The 18,417-nt window shown below is 41.9% G+C and overlaps 1 protein-coding gene across 1 annotated transcript in view; it reads right to left on the bottom strand.

The window, feature by feature from the left end:
- Nucleotides 1–18,417, bottom strand: part of elavl4 (ELAV like neuron-specific RNA binding protein 4) — a 70,332-nt gene that overhangs the window by 23,291 nt on the left and 28,624 nt on the right. The window contains exons 2-4 of the mRNA XM_070831950.1: nucleotides 17,944–18,030; nucleotides 13,738–13,984; nucleotides 2,162–2,265 (exon numbers count right to left, since the gene is read on the bottom strand). Coding sequence (XP_070688051.1) covers nucleotides 2,162–2,265; nucleotides 13,738–13,984; nucleotides 17,944–18,030 — 438 coding nt within the window. The remainder of the gene's footprint in view (nucleotides 1–2,161; nucleotides 2,266–13,737; nucleotides 13,985–17,943; nucleotides 18,031–18,417) is intronic.

Here is an 18,417-nt window from a genome sequence, read left to right as displayed (position 1 = left end):
TCGGCTCCTCTGTCTTCCTCTTCCTCTCTGCATCTCCTTTTTGCTGCTTGAATCTTTTCCTCCTGCTTCCTTCCTGCATACTGCCTCACTGAACCTTTCTCTCTCTTCCACATTCTGCCTCTTTTTGCTCCTCTTTTCTTCTCTGTGCAGCTCTCTCTCTCTCTCTCTCTCTCTCTGATTTTCTCTCCTTGTCAGCCAACTCCAGATGTCTAATCCATCAACACCTCCTGAAGCTGTGAGCGGTATTGTGCACAAGTGTGGTTAGGTGCATGTGTGAAACGGGAGTGTGTACGCACAGGAAAGTTAGAAAAAGTATGAGAGATTATGTGCATGCATGTCACTGTGAGCCCCTCTCACCTTTGGCATGCTGCTTCCCCTCACGCCTCAGTAGGAAAGCAGCATCGCAGCCATCACTGACAAAATCTGAGGTGTCATGGTGGAGGAAACCACAGCAGCGAAATCAACTCAAACACACCACAGAGAGACACGTCGCCGAGAGCATGTGAATCTCTGGGCCAAGCGTTTCCTCACAAGTGCAGTGGCAGAGTGTGGGAAGGGTGTGACATGAAAGAGCGCCAAACTTAATTTTAGAATTACCGTGCTGCCTTTTAATTTACCTTGTTACCTTTAGGGTATTTCAGTCTGTTGTGAAGAGAGAAAGCAAGGAAAGGGGGTAGTAGGAGGGAGGAAATGAAGTGTGAAAGAGCGATAGCGCCAGACAGAGATGCAGAGTTGTCTTCTGTCATTATGAAGACCGCCTTTATCTCAGGAACAACTTCGGGCAACCTAGTGTCATGAGAATGTGAGAGTGAAAATCTGTGAGCTCAGGCCGCTACACTCAATATAGACCTCATGAATTTCACACTACAGTCTTTAGACTTTGTATTGAAAAAGCCTACTTTGCTACTTTACTGCTATTTTATTGCTAATATGTATTAAGAGCAGTTCCCCTGTAATACCCATGTGTGCATGCATATACACAAGCCAGCACACCCAGTCTTTATCTTTTGGCTCATCCAAACGCTTGAAATCATTGCACAGTGAGAGCTCTGCTTTTCTGACACTATATGTCGAAATGACTGAATCATACATGTGCATATGAACAACACACGGATCCACCACCGATCATAAACTCATCAAACCACCACAGATCCAACTGCAAACGAACTGAAATGTACACACACATTCACCAATACAACACATGCAGAAAAAAAACACATCACACACAAATCACGTTATTCACGATCTTTCTCTTTTTTCTGTGGCATAAATTAGACAAGAGCCAGGGTGCCGTGCTACACAGAGGGCAGCCTGCAATGTGTAGGGATTCTCACAGGGATTCCCCGTTCACAATTTAAGGCTAATTCCATGTTATTACATTATATTAGACTAGATTAGATCAGATTAGATCAGATGACAGAAAGCGAGAATCCAGGGATTACCACGGAGCAACAGATTAATGCTCAGCTTGAGAGCAGCAACATATCAGCAGTAGATAGTAGAGGATATGTAGGGAAAACAAGATTGGGGGTTACACTGATGCGCTGATGATAAACAGGGGCAACAACTGCTTGTAAGGTTTCATTTTTACTCTTCAAAATATATTTGGAGGAGGAATTTTGGGATTGGTTAATCTGTCGTACGTCTGACAACCATCAACAAGCCTTCACATTAGGCTTGACATTAAAAGGCAATAGCAGTACCTTCAGTTATTTTGGAAAATGTGTGAGGATTGATGTGTTTCTTCTCTTTCACTCAGAGATATGTATATAATTACACCTTTACATTTTGACATTCGGAAATTAATTAGCATATCAACATCACAGTTGCAAGCTTTTTAATGTGTCTTTTTGATTTAGATGGTCTTTTAATTTCTGAGGCACATGCATGTTAATCCCATTTTGCCCTCGAGCTCATTCACAAATAGCGTCACTATCTAAAAGGGCTTTGAGAAAGAAGACAGCAGCCTTTTATTCTAAGTTTAGCATGACCTCCACAACTTTACAGAATCATTGCGTTATCATTTAGTATTTCATTCTTTTATTTTCCAGTAATGGTTTTCAAATATTTTAGTAGTTCATGAAAATTACTGTGTATTTGTAATGGAAAAAACGTTGGTGTGTTAGAATTAGACTTTAGCTTGTTTAGTGGTGTCAGTTACCTTGATCGTTTTGGTCTGAAGTCTAAGTCCATTTAACGTGTTGATGGCTTTTTCTGCATCCTTTGGATCGATGTAGTTGACAAAGCCGTAGCCCAGACTCTGTCCTGAAATACCAGAAAGAAATGACAAAATGTTATCTCAATTCATTTTGTTTCCTTAATTTGCTCACAAACATCCTAATTTATACTCAGCATTTTTACATTGGTGGTAGTCTAACAGAAAATGCTCAAGTTACAATTAGACTACTCATGAGTAGTCAATGAATCACACTGCCATATTACTGACCAGTAATGTAATATGACCAGTAGTAATATCGTGGTGTGATTCATTGACCTGAGTTTGATCCCTTGTACCTTTGCGTCTCCTAAAACTGAAAATGATACCCAGCTCTTGCTCCCATCCGTAGACACCCTCTTGGATATCATACATCTTTCCCTGGGAAATCTTTTACAACATCTCTTCATCACTACTGACAAGATCACAGTGACTCCTGCCCAGAGCGCCAAGAGTCTTGGTGTGACTTTTATCAACCATGTGTCATGTAAAGCCTGTTCTGTTGCCACAGCCCTGAAAATTTGTGCTCTGCAACACGTGATGAACGAGAGAGCCTCTTTCTAGGTCCTTGCATCCTTTAAGGGACTAGGTTTACAACTGAATGCAATTAAAAAAGATCAACAAATGATTATTTAGGAGGGTAAAAAGAAGGCATTTCTACCTGACATTTCATGTCATAATAATAATCTTGTTGAATAGGGAATGTGTCTAGACTCTAATAGTTGGACTCCTCATTATTGCTTGCTTGTTGTATTGGTGATCTTAAATCTTGAGGGAATTTATTCCATCAATGGATTTCTCTTGAGTAATCCAAGATAAAGGTGTCAATGCAATGAATGCATAAAACATGTCATAAATGAAGCTCTGAAACTATTCCTGAAATGCTCCAGTAAATAAAGTATCACAGTAAGTACAAACAACATATTTGTTACTATCTTTATAGCTGTGCAGAAAGAGAGAAAAAATACCACCCCCATTTCCCTCTAAGCTCAAAGTGTCTTAGATAGCAGACTCCCTTTGTGTGTGAAGCAGGCCTGACATCTCCCAGTGTTTCCCCGACAGATCAAGCCTTTCAACAGGCGTAGGACTTTGAGAGGATGCCTCCAGCCATCAGGGCCTTCAGTCGGCTAGTTTTCAACAAACAGCCTATCCACTAACACCACACACAAGCACAAAGAATCCCAGTCAGTTTAAGAGGAGCGGCATGCACATATTCACGCTAATGGGAACAGACAGCGGTTAGTCAGAGACAAAGTGAATCACAAAATATGGAGCATGGCTGTTTCACAAAATAAATACATTTGGGCTATGGATATCACAGCGCAGAACAGCTCAGCAGCGAGCAGTGGAAGGGCCAGGAGGGACTTGTAGTCCTAACATCAAACAGCTGATGATTTTCTCTTCTTCTCTTCTCTCCTCCCTCTTCTCCTCTGGATTAACTGTGGATTATCAGACGCTCTCTATTGTTAATTAAAAACCTGCCATCCTGAAGAGACTACTGCTATTTATAACTAACCCTCCTCTCTTCCCTCTCCTCCTCCTCTCTGACTCTCAGCTGACATCAGGTGTTAAGTTTGTCAGTTTAAATATAACTCACAAAGTCATTCTTTGTGGCCTGTCTTCTTTATTAAATAGTGTACACACTGAAGGGACCACACATAATGAGGAGAAAGAGAACATGTCATAATTAACTCAGTGAGGCTTTAGCTTGCCAATAAACCGAAATGGGCCAAAACCGATATTCTGTATTTCCCAGTAGTGTTTTATGTATTTTCCCCAAATAAATATGATAAAATATGAAATTTTAAATCGTGGGTCATAGGTGCATGTATTCAGTTTACACTGACAGTTTCAATTCCACATGGGTGCAACAGCTAAGAGTCTGCTGCTTGTAACGCTCCTCTCCGGCGGTTGCCATCTCTCCCACCCTTGGCTCCCACTTTCCCATCACCTTCCTCACCCCTCTCCCTCATCTTCAACAAGAAATGTGAGGTTCGACAAGCACAGCTACCAGAAGGTTAGCTGAAAATGAAGTGTGCTGGCGAAGAGCACTCATGCAGGGCAATTGAGATGGGCTGGCTGGCGTTTAATGGTACCGAGACTCTTAGCACTCATGGAGTAGTCCAGGCAGCCAAATGGGGCCATACCGGCAGCCATGGACGCTGCCGCTGTGTGATGGGGGGCCAGCCTCAGTGTAGGTTGAGTATGTGTGTGTGTGTATGTGTGTGCGGGTGTGTACAAGTTAGTATGTAAGAGTGGTCAGCAATGGATTACAGTCTTGCAACAAATGTATTAATGTATTTACTTTGATTACAGGCTTGATGAATGTGGAATACAGCAGCTGCTATATGTAAATGATGTGTTTATGTAAGTTAGTGTGTATGCACTGTCATTAAGTGTCTATGCATGGGGAGCTTAGGCTGGTATTGGCATATCTGTCCACCCCCACTCTCTTCTTCACTCCCTCTTTGGCAAGGCGGAGGGTGGGAGTGAAGCTCGCTGGCTGGCATTAGTCCCCAGGTGAGTGGGGAGCTGAAGGGAGACAGAGGGAAACATCTGCCTGCAGCATCAGGAAAGCTCCAGGAGGGGATTCCACCAACCATTTCAAGCCTGCTATGAAGCGGCTAACAGCAGGGAGTCGCAGACAGACTGCCTGGAATCACAAAGCCAACGCACTACACAGATGCACTCACATGTGCATCCACATGCAAGTAAACATGTAATCACTCATTCACAGAGGCACACTGAAACAAACACAAGCAGTAAAGTATGTCCTCTCAGCAGGACAGTGTGGGATGGCTGCAGCCAACCGGTGAATGGTGAATGCATTGTTCATGTGTGTGGAAGGTGGTATTGTAGTTCAACACTGAGTAGATGAAGAATATAGTCTATTTGCATCCTTTATCATTTATATGCACATGCAACCGTATAGGTTAGGGTACCACTGTAAGCGATTCTCCATCTGCAACCTACAGTGCACATGCAGAAGCAGCAGGGAGTTTGGTTGACTTCAGCCCGTCACAACACCTGCCCTGTCCACCTCAGTACTCCACAGCAGGATCAGCCCTGCATGCTGCCTGCATTTGGATCACACCATCACAGTGCCCTGCTCTGTTCTGGCTCAACACACCGCGGGTAAGCACAGTTTAGAATGGCTCAGCATCATTTAACATAGCATGCTGTCTTATTGGAATGCAAGGATCAGGCCAGTGCGGACAGCTTCACATTATAGGAACACCTGACAAAATTTATCGCCATGAAGCGTAGACGAAACAAAATGCGATATGGCTAAAGCTCTTTGTAAATTCGAGCATTTGACTAACATTTGAATGCTCTTCCAGATGAAGTCTTACTGTAAAAGTAATTTTCAATGTCATGTCATCTATCAAAGTTGCCGCACTGCTGCTGAACACCTTCACAATAATGTAACATGAGGTTAAAGAAATGTTGCTTAACAGAATTCAAATATAAGTATACGGGAGGCTGCCTGTTTGTGTCCTTCCTAACTTTGTGCAACAGGAATCAATCATTCCAAAAGACAATTTATGTGAGAAAACACTGAAAACCACTGGGAGATTTTATAGACAGAGACTCTATTGGTCTACTTTTATAATTACAGAAAAATAACTTGAGAAAGCACTGCATCTGAGGCAATATAGAGAAGCTATTAAAAATGCATGATAAATAGCCTCTAATGGGGTTGTAGCTAACAGAAAAATCAGCCTTGTGCTGATCAATTAGCTTAATGGATATATTAACTTATATATTTTAATTGACAATTAAATCCAAGAACCCAAATGATGCATTGCTCTTCATAATGGCCTTTTAATGAGGTTAGATATTCATTTGCCTTTGATTCTTCATTCTGCTTACAGTCCCAGTTGTGAAAATCTACAACAGTTGTAACGACTCAAGAAAATGCAATGAAAGGGGGCTTTTTAATAAGGATTATGTAAATGTAATGATGGCAGAGGTCTTGTAATAAATAATGTCCCCAAATGGGATTTATGTATATAAGTATATTAAGTATATACATCTAAGAATCTAGGGTTTGTTCATGGTATTAGCATATATGATGATATTATATTGTATCAGTAGCAGTAGCAGTATGTGTACGGACTGGTACATCTGCCAAAAGCTGCCATTACATATTGTACAGGTTTAGGTACTACTATAGCGTTGCAGTGCTATGTCCAATTTCACTAACAGACTAACCACCTGAGGTCGGCTAGTGAGGAGGTGGGGGCTAATTTGGATGCGCCTCCACTCTTTTGGCAGGCCTTTTATACAATCTGACATAAATTGTATGGGCAGGTTGGCATGTTTTTCTGTGGTAAAATCACTGCTATTTCTAGTGTGTAGCTCTTTGGTGTGTTAGCGAGGTGTTATGACTAAGCCATTATTTGTTTCCTGAGGAGCAGCAGGTTGCTAAATGTGTGAGATGAGAAAATGAGTGTACTTTGAGCGGGTGTCCTGCCTGCTGGCCCCACTATGTAATTTCACCTTTCTTTTCTCCCCACACACATACACACACACACCAGATATGAAAATTCCTCACAACATACCAATGCAAAATTGCATATAGGTTCATATATAAGCACAAACCAAAAGCAAAATAGATGCATGGCTACAGGCATATAATCAAGTTAAACATATTAATGTATGACACTGTGTGACACAGAGAAAGGTACACAATCGGATGCTATAAGGTACACATAGTAAGAGACGCTACTTGCATATTGCCTGTCATTATTTTGTCCTTTTTTGTTGTAGTATGTGACTAAGAGCCCTGTACTGCAGACATGAAAGCATCCTCATCTGCTATCATCAGGCAAGGCTCACATAACGCACTATAGACTCTTTGATCTACAGTGGTCACTACCAAATGAAACACATTGCTGCAAGAACCCTCTATTTTACTATGTACCCTCCTGCAATCTATTGTTCTCGATACTATTCTCTGAAAGTTCCTAGTTATTAATTGAAAAGTTAATTTGAGCTGCTGACACAATATTGTCAAAACAGATAATGTCTTACTTGGAGCAGAGGCATTCTGCAGTAATAATACAACTGTCAACTTGTTCAAATTCAGTGTCGAATTAATCACTTGTTTGTCCTCTGTTTGTTGTGTAGTTTATATATTTCTATAAAAATAAGAACTTTGTTTTGCACATGCTGCCCAACAAATGGAAAAAGCCCTGCGTGAATTTCAATCGAGCAAAAAAAAAAAAAAAGATAAAATCAATTATCTTTGTGGAGGGACCTTTTAAAGGCTATACATACAACATTTCTAGTTATTCCCACAGTGTCAGCAGTGGAGTCTGTCATTCAGAAGTCGTGGGTGGACAGAAGTATCAAATGGGGTAATGGGGAGCTGCAGCTTGCAGGGATCATCATAGCTATAAGCCGGTGATGCTAACACACCTTGAGAGGACCAGCTCCTTCTCCCCAGAAACAGGGAAATCTGTCTGGTCAGTCTTGAATTTAGCGACATTTTGAGAAGAGTATGGGGAAAAAAACATTTCACATTGTCAAAATTAATGTGTCACACTCACTGCTTCCATCCTCTCCCGTCCTCTGACGTTTTGCCCCTTGCTGCTGCAGCAACCTGAGGTAGTGCTATTTTTGATGGGCCAGTGCTCCCCAACATTTGAAAAAGTGCCCTGTCACCAGCTTCATGTCAAAATACACTTCGCTTACCTTGAAGAGGGTCAACTCCATAGTGGAGAGGGAGTTGAGTGAGTTTGCAAAACCACCAGGAAAACAAAAGACTACAGTGGCTCAAATACTAGCAGTACAGTTATCATGTGGCATGTATTCAGCCCGTTTAAATAACTAAATTCATAAACAGAGCCACGTCCCCCGCACACATGCATCTACTGTAGATCCATCTCCCACTCACTCATTCAACACATCTTTCCCTCCTGCGTTGCCAAGGTAGCAGCCACTGTTGCAGTCAGGAGGCTCTCACTCTCAGTTCCCATGGCCCTGCTTCCACCAACACACACACAGACATACACTTGCCCACGTAGAACCTCAGGGACAAATACACACACGCACGTAAACCACCCCCTCGTGGTGGCTCCCTGAGCCTTAGGGCCAGTGGACTGCTGCCTGCAGTGTGTGGGCTGGTTGGCTGGCTGTGCAGCTGAGAAATAGAAGGCAAGCTGACAGACAGAGAAGCCCCTTTAAGTCTTGGATAACCCTGTTACGTCAGGATTTGCGGAGCCTACTCTGCTGCACCTGCTTGGACTTGCCATCAGAAAACGCAGAGCGCGCAGGCCCTCAGCCATCCAGCCATAGCCCTGCAGCACACATGCTGGGGACAAAGGGATTGGCCGGCTCTCTTCTGCCCAAGTACAGATACTAAGGTACTACGAGTGGAGGGTCAGAGGGCAAAGAAGCGGCCCTGAGGCACATTCAGCCTCTGGATCTGATGCCGACACAGGGGACAGTCACAACCTCTGTGTTCTATGTAAAGGGCACTCAGAGTGGAATGAGATTGGACAGAGGCAGTCTGAAGTGAGGGTCACAGGAGGAGCAGTGCAGCCAAGCACGCTCTCAGGGACATCCAATGCTGGGTCCTAAGCAGAGGGAAGAGGAGATTGAGGTGGGGGGAAGGGGGGTGCGCTATGAGGAGAGAGACGGGACATTCTCTGGACCTGGGACTCTGAAACTTTAATGTGCGTCTGGCTGCTTGTGTCTGCACTTCTGAGCCTGGCAGCTCTCTTAATACCTGGCTTTGGAGATGTCATATCCTTTTTTCATCTCTTTCCCTGTCAGCTTTGTTCATGCTATCGTCAGCCTTCAGCCCATTTCAGGTTCAGATAAATGCAGCCTGTATGTGAGATATAAACACATAGATCTTGCTTGGGATGATTTCAGTAAGGATTTCAAAAGTGTCTATGGATTGTCACCACACAGAACAAAATTGCATTTGTGTTGTTCAGGTGTTTTGTAAATGGATCTCATCTTACAATAAAATAGAGTTGATAGCGAGTTTTGTTCCCGTCAATATAGTGATTTGAAAAACTGCTCAGCTTGCAATATAAAAATCAGCTTTGCTCCTGAGCGTGTTGTCAATGTATATTTCAGGAGCAACACAGAGATGTGGGTAAACTGAGGTTTATATGGTGAATATTTGATCTGCTCCCTGTTAGACTGACAGACCTTGTGCCGCAGATAAGCTCCACCCATCTGTCCTTACAGATCAGGGTTAGATGCATATTTAATGTTTGCAATATTTGTGGGTGCGCTTGATGTTCCATAACAGAGATGGAACGACAATGAAGCTGATGGAAGTGTGCTGCATAAACCACAGACTTGTGTGTGCAAAGCAAGTCAAATCCAGCAAATCTGAGATGTTGTTAGCAGCTACAGTGTATGAATAAGGCGCACCTGTCCTTATGTAAGAATTGGGTTCACAGGATGCTTTCACATGGTACTGAAGCTGCTATCTGTCAGAGGTGCTCTGGCTTGAACTACTCCACAGCTGACATCACAGTCCATCTATTTTTCATAGCCAACATCTGCTTGGCTTGCTACATTGTCACTATGATTTGCATCAACTCCCCAGATTCCATGTATAAAACCAACACATGGATGGTGACTAGAGTATGTGCACAAAAGGCTTCAGTCACTGTGTTTTGGGACGATGTCTTTACAGGATTTGATGCATGGTAGAAATAAGAACTATTTCATCCGCATAAACAGAAAGATTCTGTTCCCATTATTAAAAGGTGACTAAAGTTTGCAGCTGAAAGCTGGCAATAAGCAAATGCCGTGGCAACCTGAGGAGAAAGGTGATACAGGCAGCCAGAAGGGGGCAGCCACATAGCTGGTAAACATGGTTGAGCTGTCTGCTCAACAAGCAAGTAGAATATACTATCTATCTTTTCAAAGTAAGGCTACTGAGCTTTTGGCTACTGTAACTTTACTGTGTTTTTGGTGCAACATGAGAAAGCAAAAGCTGATTGTCCGTAAAAATATAGAATGCCTTTACCCCTTCTCCCCATTCTTGTTCCACCATGAAAAGATTCTTCTCGTATTATTGTGACAGCAAATGCATTCATTTCTCACGCAGAAATGCAGCTGATACCAGAAACATTATCCTGAAAAACGACTTACTGACAAGGATCAGTCAATTTCATTTCTGTGTGTGTGTGTCCGCATTGGCATGTGTAGATGTTCGTGAATGCTGATTCAGTATATTTCAAGGCCCACATTAATTTTTCCCAGCTCTCCATTAGAGTATGTCTCTATAAGGAGTGGTTGCTTCCACTGTTGCTCAAGATGTGAGCTTTCAGAGTGGTAATTTTCATCTTAAATAGATGTTTTGCTTCCTTTAAAGAATGAAAAAAACAGAGAGCTGTAAGTGGAGCCATCTGTAGTATACAGCATCTCAAACCTATAATGCCCCCGTCAAAAGCATTTGTATACAGTGTTCTCTTTGGCTCGAATGGAAGGTGCGAATATCGAATAAAAGCTACTACAGTATACACACTTAATTCAAACAATAAAACACTTAAGATATCTTCTCTTTAAGAGTACACAGGCAGACAGGAAATTCACAGGTGGAGGTCTGGGGCTTATGTGCAAGTGTGTGTGGGCTGCAGCTAGGTGCGTGTAAGCTTGCCTTAAATAAAAGATTAACCTGCATGTCCCTGCCATGTTATGAGAGCACAAGGCAGTGGTAGATGTGCAAGCAGGCAAGGAAGGTAGGCAAGCTGGCAGGCGTGTGGGGAGCAAGAGAGACACCCAGAGGTGGCTTTTCTACCAGCTGAAGTCAGTCAGGGTGACAGACGGAGCTGGAGTGTCTACGCCTGCCCGCACCCGCTCCAGCCTCACGCCACGCTGACCTCATTGGAGCTGACAAGAGAAAGTCTACAGAAAGCTGAGAGGTTGCTGAGGACCTGTCTGTCTCTCCTACCTTTGAGAGGCTCATGTGCTCACACCTTGTCAGCAACACTCACAGGTTAGTCAGGACACAAACACTGATAGGAAACATATCGAGAGACGCAAGCAAGCAAATGCTGATGAATAGTAGCTAGTGAAAGTGACTGCATGCGTTTGCATTTGAAATGGTAAAGCTGAAACAAATGTACCACACAGCAAAAAATGTAACCGCTCGTGTTATGTACGCCAAAAGACTTCTAGAATTAATGAATATTTTGGCTGAATACTTCAGTCTTGCAGTACTAAAATATAGAAACTATTATCCAACCTCATGTTTAAAAAATTCAGTCAGTGAATGTATTTAAATTCTTAGTTTGTTCAATACTCCTCATACTCTGCACACTGCATAATAGAACACGAAGGCCTTAATATTCGCCTCAGTTTGAATAATATGTAGCTACAGAACAGTCTAACTATCCTCAAGACATTATAAAGTTTTACACTGAAGTTTCAACATTTCATATTCAAAATCCTTCACTCCCTCGATCTTGGCTTATTCAGAAATCTGGATAAAAATGGCATACAGTCAGATTATCTTTTTTTATATCAATGTGCAGATATTTAAGCATAAATGTGTATAAATATTAGCCTCAAAAACGGTATACTCTTCACCCTTCACACCATCCGTCTCTTTAGTCCTCCCTCTCGCAAACCTGGCTTAGTCTGTTAATGATTTGGATGACTGTTAGAGAGTATAAAGCCTCTTGGCATTCCCTGCTGGAAGAGGGGATCTGTGCTTTGTTAGCCTAAAAGTTTGCACGAGGAAATTGCACCCATGGGAGAGCAAAACAGGCATACACCACAGGGGGAGGCGGAGGGAGGGCAGGATTTATTTATAACTTTTTGCATTGATGCTAAGTCATCAGAGAGACCTTGTAGTGCAGAGCAGAGAAGTACCCTAAATGGTTTAAAAGTGAGCGAAAAAACATTTCTACCTCTCTCACATTCCCCATTTAGGGCCCGAGCAGGTTTACAGCAATTCCGTTCGTTTTTAAACTCTCTCCAAATATCTGCTGTTAGCTTGGTTCCTCGCTGCTACTTGGCAAATCACACTTGAGGGGAAAATCGGGTGGAGAGAGAACATGGTGATGGTGATGATGATAGCATGTGGTATCCCAGTGTTATTTTTGTACACACCATCCTCCATTATCCTGGTGTATCAGGCTCTCAGGCTCCATTTTGTGGCCTATTACAGAGAAAGAGGAAGATGGTCCTAAAGAGGAATTGCAGAGCTGCAGAATATGCTTCAAAGAACGATGCAACAGAAGGAGGCATGAATGGCTGGGCTAGTGGCCATCTCTGGTTTAGAGTCAAAATTGTCATCGCTATTGGCCTTTCAGTTGTACCTAATCTATTACAGGGAATCTAATTCTGTGATTATGTTTGAGTATATATCTGTGTATGTGTGTGTTTACTCTCCTCGTCTTGCCTGCTATCTGAGAAAGGCTTGGTGATCTAGACTGCCTGCCAGCCTGGTGCTCTTTAATGAGATTATCAGGAGAAGAGTGTCAGTAAGTAGGATCTAAAATGAAAGCCATTATGGAGCATTATCACAGAGCCGCACCCCCCCCCCACCATACCCCCCCACACCCCCTCCAATCCATCTGCTGCATGGCCACCCACACAGCCACTACGCCCAGATTACAGCCATGATTAGCACCACGAAGTGCTGCTTAATTTAAACACCTCTGGAGAACATGTGGCACTTTGCTGCATTGCTGAGTCACAGCGCTTGAACAGAGGCCAGAGATGGATATCTCCTTGTAAAAGACAACATATGCAATGGCTCCTCTCAAACACATCAATGTTTGTAATTAAGTTGGTCATGTTAAGTTGGTCACATCTATAAACTATCAATTTCATATTTAGTTCTGTATATGTCCATATTCAACACACAGCGTACAGCTAAACTCTATATCTAACTTTGCCCTTTTAGCAATGTTAACAGTCACATAAGGTCTCTCATGTCTGTCTCTCTTAATGGCCTTTTTATTGTTCTAATCATTTTAACATTATTTGATCATAAAGGCAAACATGAAAAAACGATTTTGACGGGTAACCAAAAACACAAAATAAATTAACACTTAGATTGCCAACAATTTTCATATCAACATGTAATTTGTTGAGAATTTACAACTAAGACTAGAAAAAGCAGGTTGCTGTAGTGAGTAAGGAAGTCCAGTCTTATAGACCCAGAATCAATCCAATTAAAATTGTCAGAATGGAAAGCAAGCATCTTAATCCCCTCCAGCTCTAGGAGCGCTCAGTATAGCAGCTCACTTTGTGCTTTTCCCTTTCCTCTTTCCTTTCGAGGAATTACCTTTGGGGACCACCAAATCATCACACATACAGACTTGTATTCTAATTTTTCTGCACTTCTACTTGTAATCATATTGTCACTGAAAGACTTTTTTCACTTCAGTGAATAACATGTTTCGGTATGGGCTCAGGGATCCTACCTATTGGATACACTTCAAATTATATGAGGTTGATTCATGAAAAGTAGATATTTTGGGACAAACAAGCAGCATTACCCCAGTACAACACAAATGGTCTCCACCCTGTACCTGTGATCTTGTCACGGACCAGCTTGCAGGACTCGATCTCGCCGATGCTACCAAACAGGCTGCGGAACTCTTCCTGGGTCATGTTCTGGGGCAGGTAGTTGACAATGAGGTTGGTCTTGCTGTCGTCATTTGTTGGGCCAGTCTGCATGGGCGAGGGGCAGCCACGGCTGTTGGTGGTCGGCCCGTTGGCTGTGTTGCCTCCTCCACTGGGGCCATTTGTCACTGGAGCCTCCATGTTACTGATGATCTGGAGCAGGGCAAAGAGGAGGAGGAGGAAAGAGGGAGAGGTGAGGAGAGGAACCGTAGAGAGAAAAGGCAGGGAGGGAGAGGGAGAGACATGGCATTCATTAGCAAAGTCTTCTGTACTGTATTTAGTAATTTGGGACACTGAATATGTAGGAAGGCATACAAGACTCTGACAAAGTGGTTATTTTCGAAAGTAATTTTCTAAAAAGCATGACTTTTGTTACATTAAGTCGAATCAACAGTCAAGGTGAAAGGGGCTTTTAAAGGCCTAATTCCAGATACTGAAAAAACACAATTGAAAGGTTTGAAACATTTTTGTACATACAGTACAGTATATCACTGCCATAAAATTGATTCCTGGTATTCTACCTGACAAATTTCACAATGTTTCTTTCTTCATTTTGGAAAAGGGTCACCCAATGTACATTGTTTGGGTATGAACATGACAATATTCAAATCTATTTTTTAAAGCAAAGTAAATACTCCATATACATCATGCTGAAATGGTCTATAAGAATGAGGGACAGTAGGCTTATATTTGTGAGCAGCCATGCAGTTACAAATTAGTGAAAATCAAACTGCCAGTCATTACGATATCTGTCATAGCACAAAATCTGTATTATGACACATCATCATCATTTAATCAAGATAGCTGCTGCACTATCTAATATGGATTCCCAAATTAAACACATAGTGAATACATTCTACACAGTAGATTCCACATCTCAAAACATTTAGAAATACGACAAACACTTGACACAGAGAGGATAGACGGCTAAATATTAATGAAGACAGCAAGAGAGGTCTGTGAATGGTTCTTTGACAGCTGCTGAGGATTGTGTGAGGGAGCAGCATCATCAGGGTCAACCCTTCAGCTTGCTATTTGACTGCTGATGCTGCTGCTGGGACAGAGAGAACTATGTTCGTTCATATCTGGTTTTGCAGAGCATCTCACGATCAAAGTGTTCAAAAATGAACCGTGAGCTTGGTGTAAGTGTGAGAAAACAGCAAAAAAAAAAAAAAGGTGAGAAGGAGAGGTGAGAGTCAAAAGTCAGAGGAGGAGGAGGGAGGTAGGTTGCACTTTGCTTTCTACCAGAGCACTCTGATACATATTTAATTCAAATGCTTATTCTGCGTGAACATTATTCTCCAACAAAAGCAATATATGAAGTAAAATTATTCATACATTTGCATAAAAAACATTTGTTTCATTAAATTAATGGCTTTTGTGGTGTGTGTGTTTTGCAAACGGAAAGAGTCACTAAATGGTGGGAATATAAAACAGAAAAAAGAAGATGAATGCACTACTATAAAGGTATAGAGAGCATCGTTCTGTCTTGGCTTATGCTTGACTAGACCAGGAGACCGTAAACAGGCTTTTTACAGAGTGTTTATCTTGGTTTCATTTTTCTTTTCAATATCCTATATCATCCTTGTGCACTGCATTATAGATCCTGTGGTCCCTGTAGCATATGTATGTATTGTGTTTTCTTACTGTTAGTAACGATAGTGATTCTGATTCTGCAAAAGGCAATGGTAAACTACAGCACATTCCTAGAAAAAGGCAGCAAGCTCCCATTATATTGCTACACAAGCACTGTCATGACCTAACATGCTGAAACCCAAATTAAGATACAAATATTCTTTAATCTGATTCAATCAAATTTTTAAAGTCATCTCTCAGATCTCTCCCTTTCCCCTGTTCAACCATTCAGCTCTCGGTCTATTTATAACCATTCTTAAGTACACGCAGACAGGCTGCACTTGGAAGCAAAGCTGGTTTTAGCAAAGGAGAAACTGCGCACAAGTCGTATTTCACTCTATTTCTGGATTATCAAAAGACTGGACCTGTGTTCTAATAATATAGCTCAAAGCGGAATTTAAAAATTTCCCAGTTTGTACAGAAATAGTTTTCAAAACCATTTTAGACATTTACAATGTGTGTACTTCTCGCCTTTAATCACTTTACTTTTATCCATGTACCTACATGCTGTGCTAAGCAGACATAATGATAAATGAAACAGAAGGCAAACAAATAACTCTTTAATAACCAAATACCACTAATACTATTGATATAGTATTAATAATAGTAAAGTAATATTTTCTGTTTAAGACTATTAACACTACATCACATCAGTGTTATGCGGCACAACTTATTGCAAGTATACATTAATGTGAGGTTGTTTGTAGAAGATTTACATCACTGAATTGGTGAGTTAAGCAAATTTCATAAAAAACATGACTAAGAAAAGTCAGTGTACAGTTGATTTTAATGATGAAGGTCAGAATGACTAGAAAAGCCTGTGCATTTCATTCAAGTACTTATAATCTCTATTTCTAAATAACTGACAACAATGTCATGGGATGGCATACAAGGACCTTACATTGGTTGGAGCATCCATCTTTTTGATCCACCATTTGAAAAGGGCTATATTTCTCTATTATTATTTGGTGCTCTTATTTTCCTCCCTCTGAGTGTTTAGGAGCAGCATCAACAAAATGTCACTCTTGAATCCGTTTCCATCCTCTTACTTTACACTCACACACATGCACACTTGTATGCATTTGTGGCATCTGCAGTGAGTGGAAGAGCACATACTCAATCACACACACATACAGAGAGAGAACAATGGCCCAAGCCCACAGCAGAAAACAAACAGACAAGGAGATGTCTAAAAGCTCTCAAGATGAGAGCTGCATGCAAATTGTTCTTTTGACAGTATCCTTTCCTACTCACTCACCACTCTACCACAACAGAGATACAGAGCCAGACCGAGAAAGACAGAGAGGGAGAGCGGAGAGGAAGAAGAGAATAGTATCTAGCCATAACAGAGTTGATTGGAGGGGGCCTTATTAAATCTGTTTACATTCCCTGCTGGGCTCCATTCTGTCAGAGAGACTTTCAACTCCATGGGACGCTTTCTGAGGAGTTTTTACACCAAAATGGCTGCCTCTAATTAACAGGGACCTGCCGAGTCCCAGTGGCCAATTATATTCCTCTCCTTGTCCCTGCCCACCAGCATTTGTGCTGCTCAGCAGTCCACTCCATGTTGGTTGTGAACACTCTGGCTGCCCCTGCTCTCCCACTGTGGAGCCTAGTGCTGTGGATAGAACTCAATGCATGTCCTGTTGATTTGGTACAACGTGCAGATCTCTCAAGTTCTCAGCCTCAAGATGCAACTTCTTTTACTCCCAAGCTACAGTATAATTTTAGTCGTGTAGCAGACAGAGCCAGCAACGGGCTTCTTGCTTAAATTAAAACATTAAGACAGTGTACAGTTGGTGGAAACATATGATACAAACGTGTGAGGTTTTAGATAGAATTTAGAATAAATGATTACTGTTATGAGTTGAAAGATACCAGAGCAGATAGCCATTGTTAAAACTGGCACTTTAAAAATGATAAATCGGTTTGACTCAAACTATAGTGAAGCTTGTGTTGCTATAAAGCAAAGTGCATGGGCACAACCAATTTAATTTGGGGTTTCTAATGAGTGTTAAATAAAGTAGAGGAGTGAAAAGAAAAGACAAATTATTATAGTAAGCAACTTGAATCAGTCTCAGTGTGTCTGCAAGGAAGAAGAAGTCCATCAGAAATGCCCAAAGGTGCAGCTTTCCATGTGTTAATGAAAACTAATAACACAATTGATTTGTAATGGGCTATTTGACTTTTGCAACATTACTTACTGGCTTCTTCAAATATATACAATGAATGAACAGATCAGCAGCTGAATATTGCTTTTCACTCATCTCTGCACAGCTTCCCCTACCCCTGCAACCTCCCTCCTGCCCAACGTCTATAGCCCCATCCATCAAACTCTGCTCTAGTTCCAACTGTCTCAGTCAGCAGCATCACCAACCAGTGCGTATTTATGTAAACACAGTGCAATATCAGTTCATATTACTTCATGGGTGTGTAAAATGGCTGGACCATCCATTTGGCAGCAGTAGTCTCCTTACCATCTTTGGCTGTGTCAGCAATCCCTTCTCTGCCCAGCCCTGGAGCTGTGGGAGCTCTGCCTGACGCCACTGTGTCTCTGTCGACCCCTATGGAGCGGAGCACAGGGAGGGAGGGACGCACAGCCCACCGTCAACATTATACACTCACTTTACAAGGTTAGGGTTGTGGTGGGATTTGGGGAGTGGGAGGTTTGGGGTGATGGGGGAAATGGCAGCTCACCAGAAAAGCACAGTTACACCTTTACGTTCCACCAGTCAAACTAAAACAAAGACAGGATTTGTGTTTTGGTTGGTATGACTGGTAGAGATGAATGATTTGTCATTGAGGATGAATAAATTTTGGTGATTAAGATTTGGAATATTGTATGACTCAAATCAGCATGGAATTGCTAAGATAGAAATGGGGCTCAAATATATTTTTTTCAGTTGATTCAATCATTTGAGTCTGACTGAATAAAACTGCATGTGTGTGTG

The sequence above is a fragment of the Pempheris klunzingeri genome, chromosome 6 (assembly GCF_042242105.1).
Source record: "Pempheris klunzingeri isolate RE-2024b chromosome 6, fPemKlu1.hap1, whole genome shotgun sequence".
Taxonomy (NCBI): Eukaryota; Metazoa; Chordata; class Actinopteri; order Acropomatiformes; family Pempheridae; genus Pempheris; species Pempheris klunzingeri.
The sequence above is the reverse complement of the archived record's forward strand: the minus strand, read 5'-3'. Positions and strand labels throughout refer to the sequence as shown.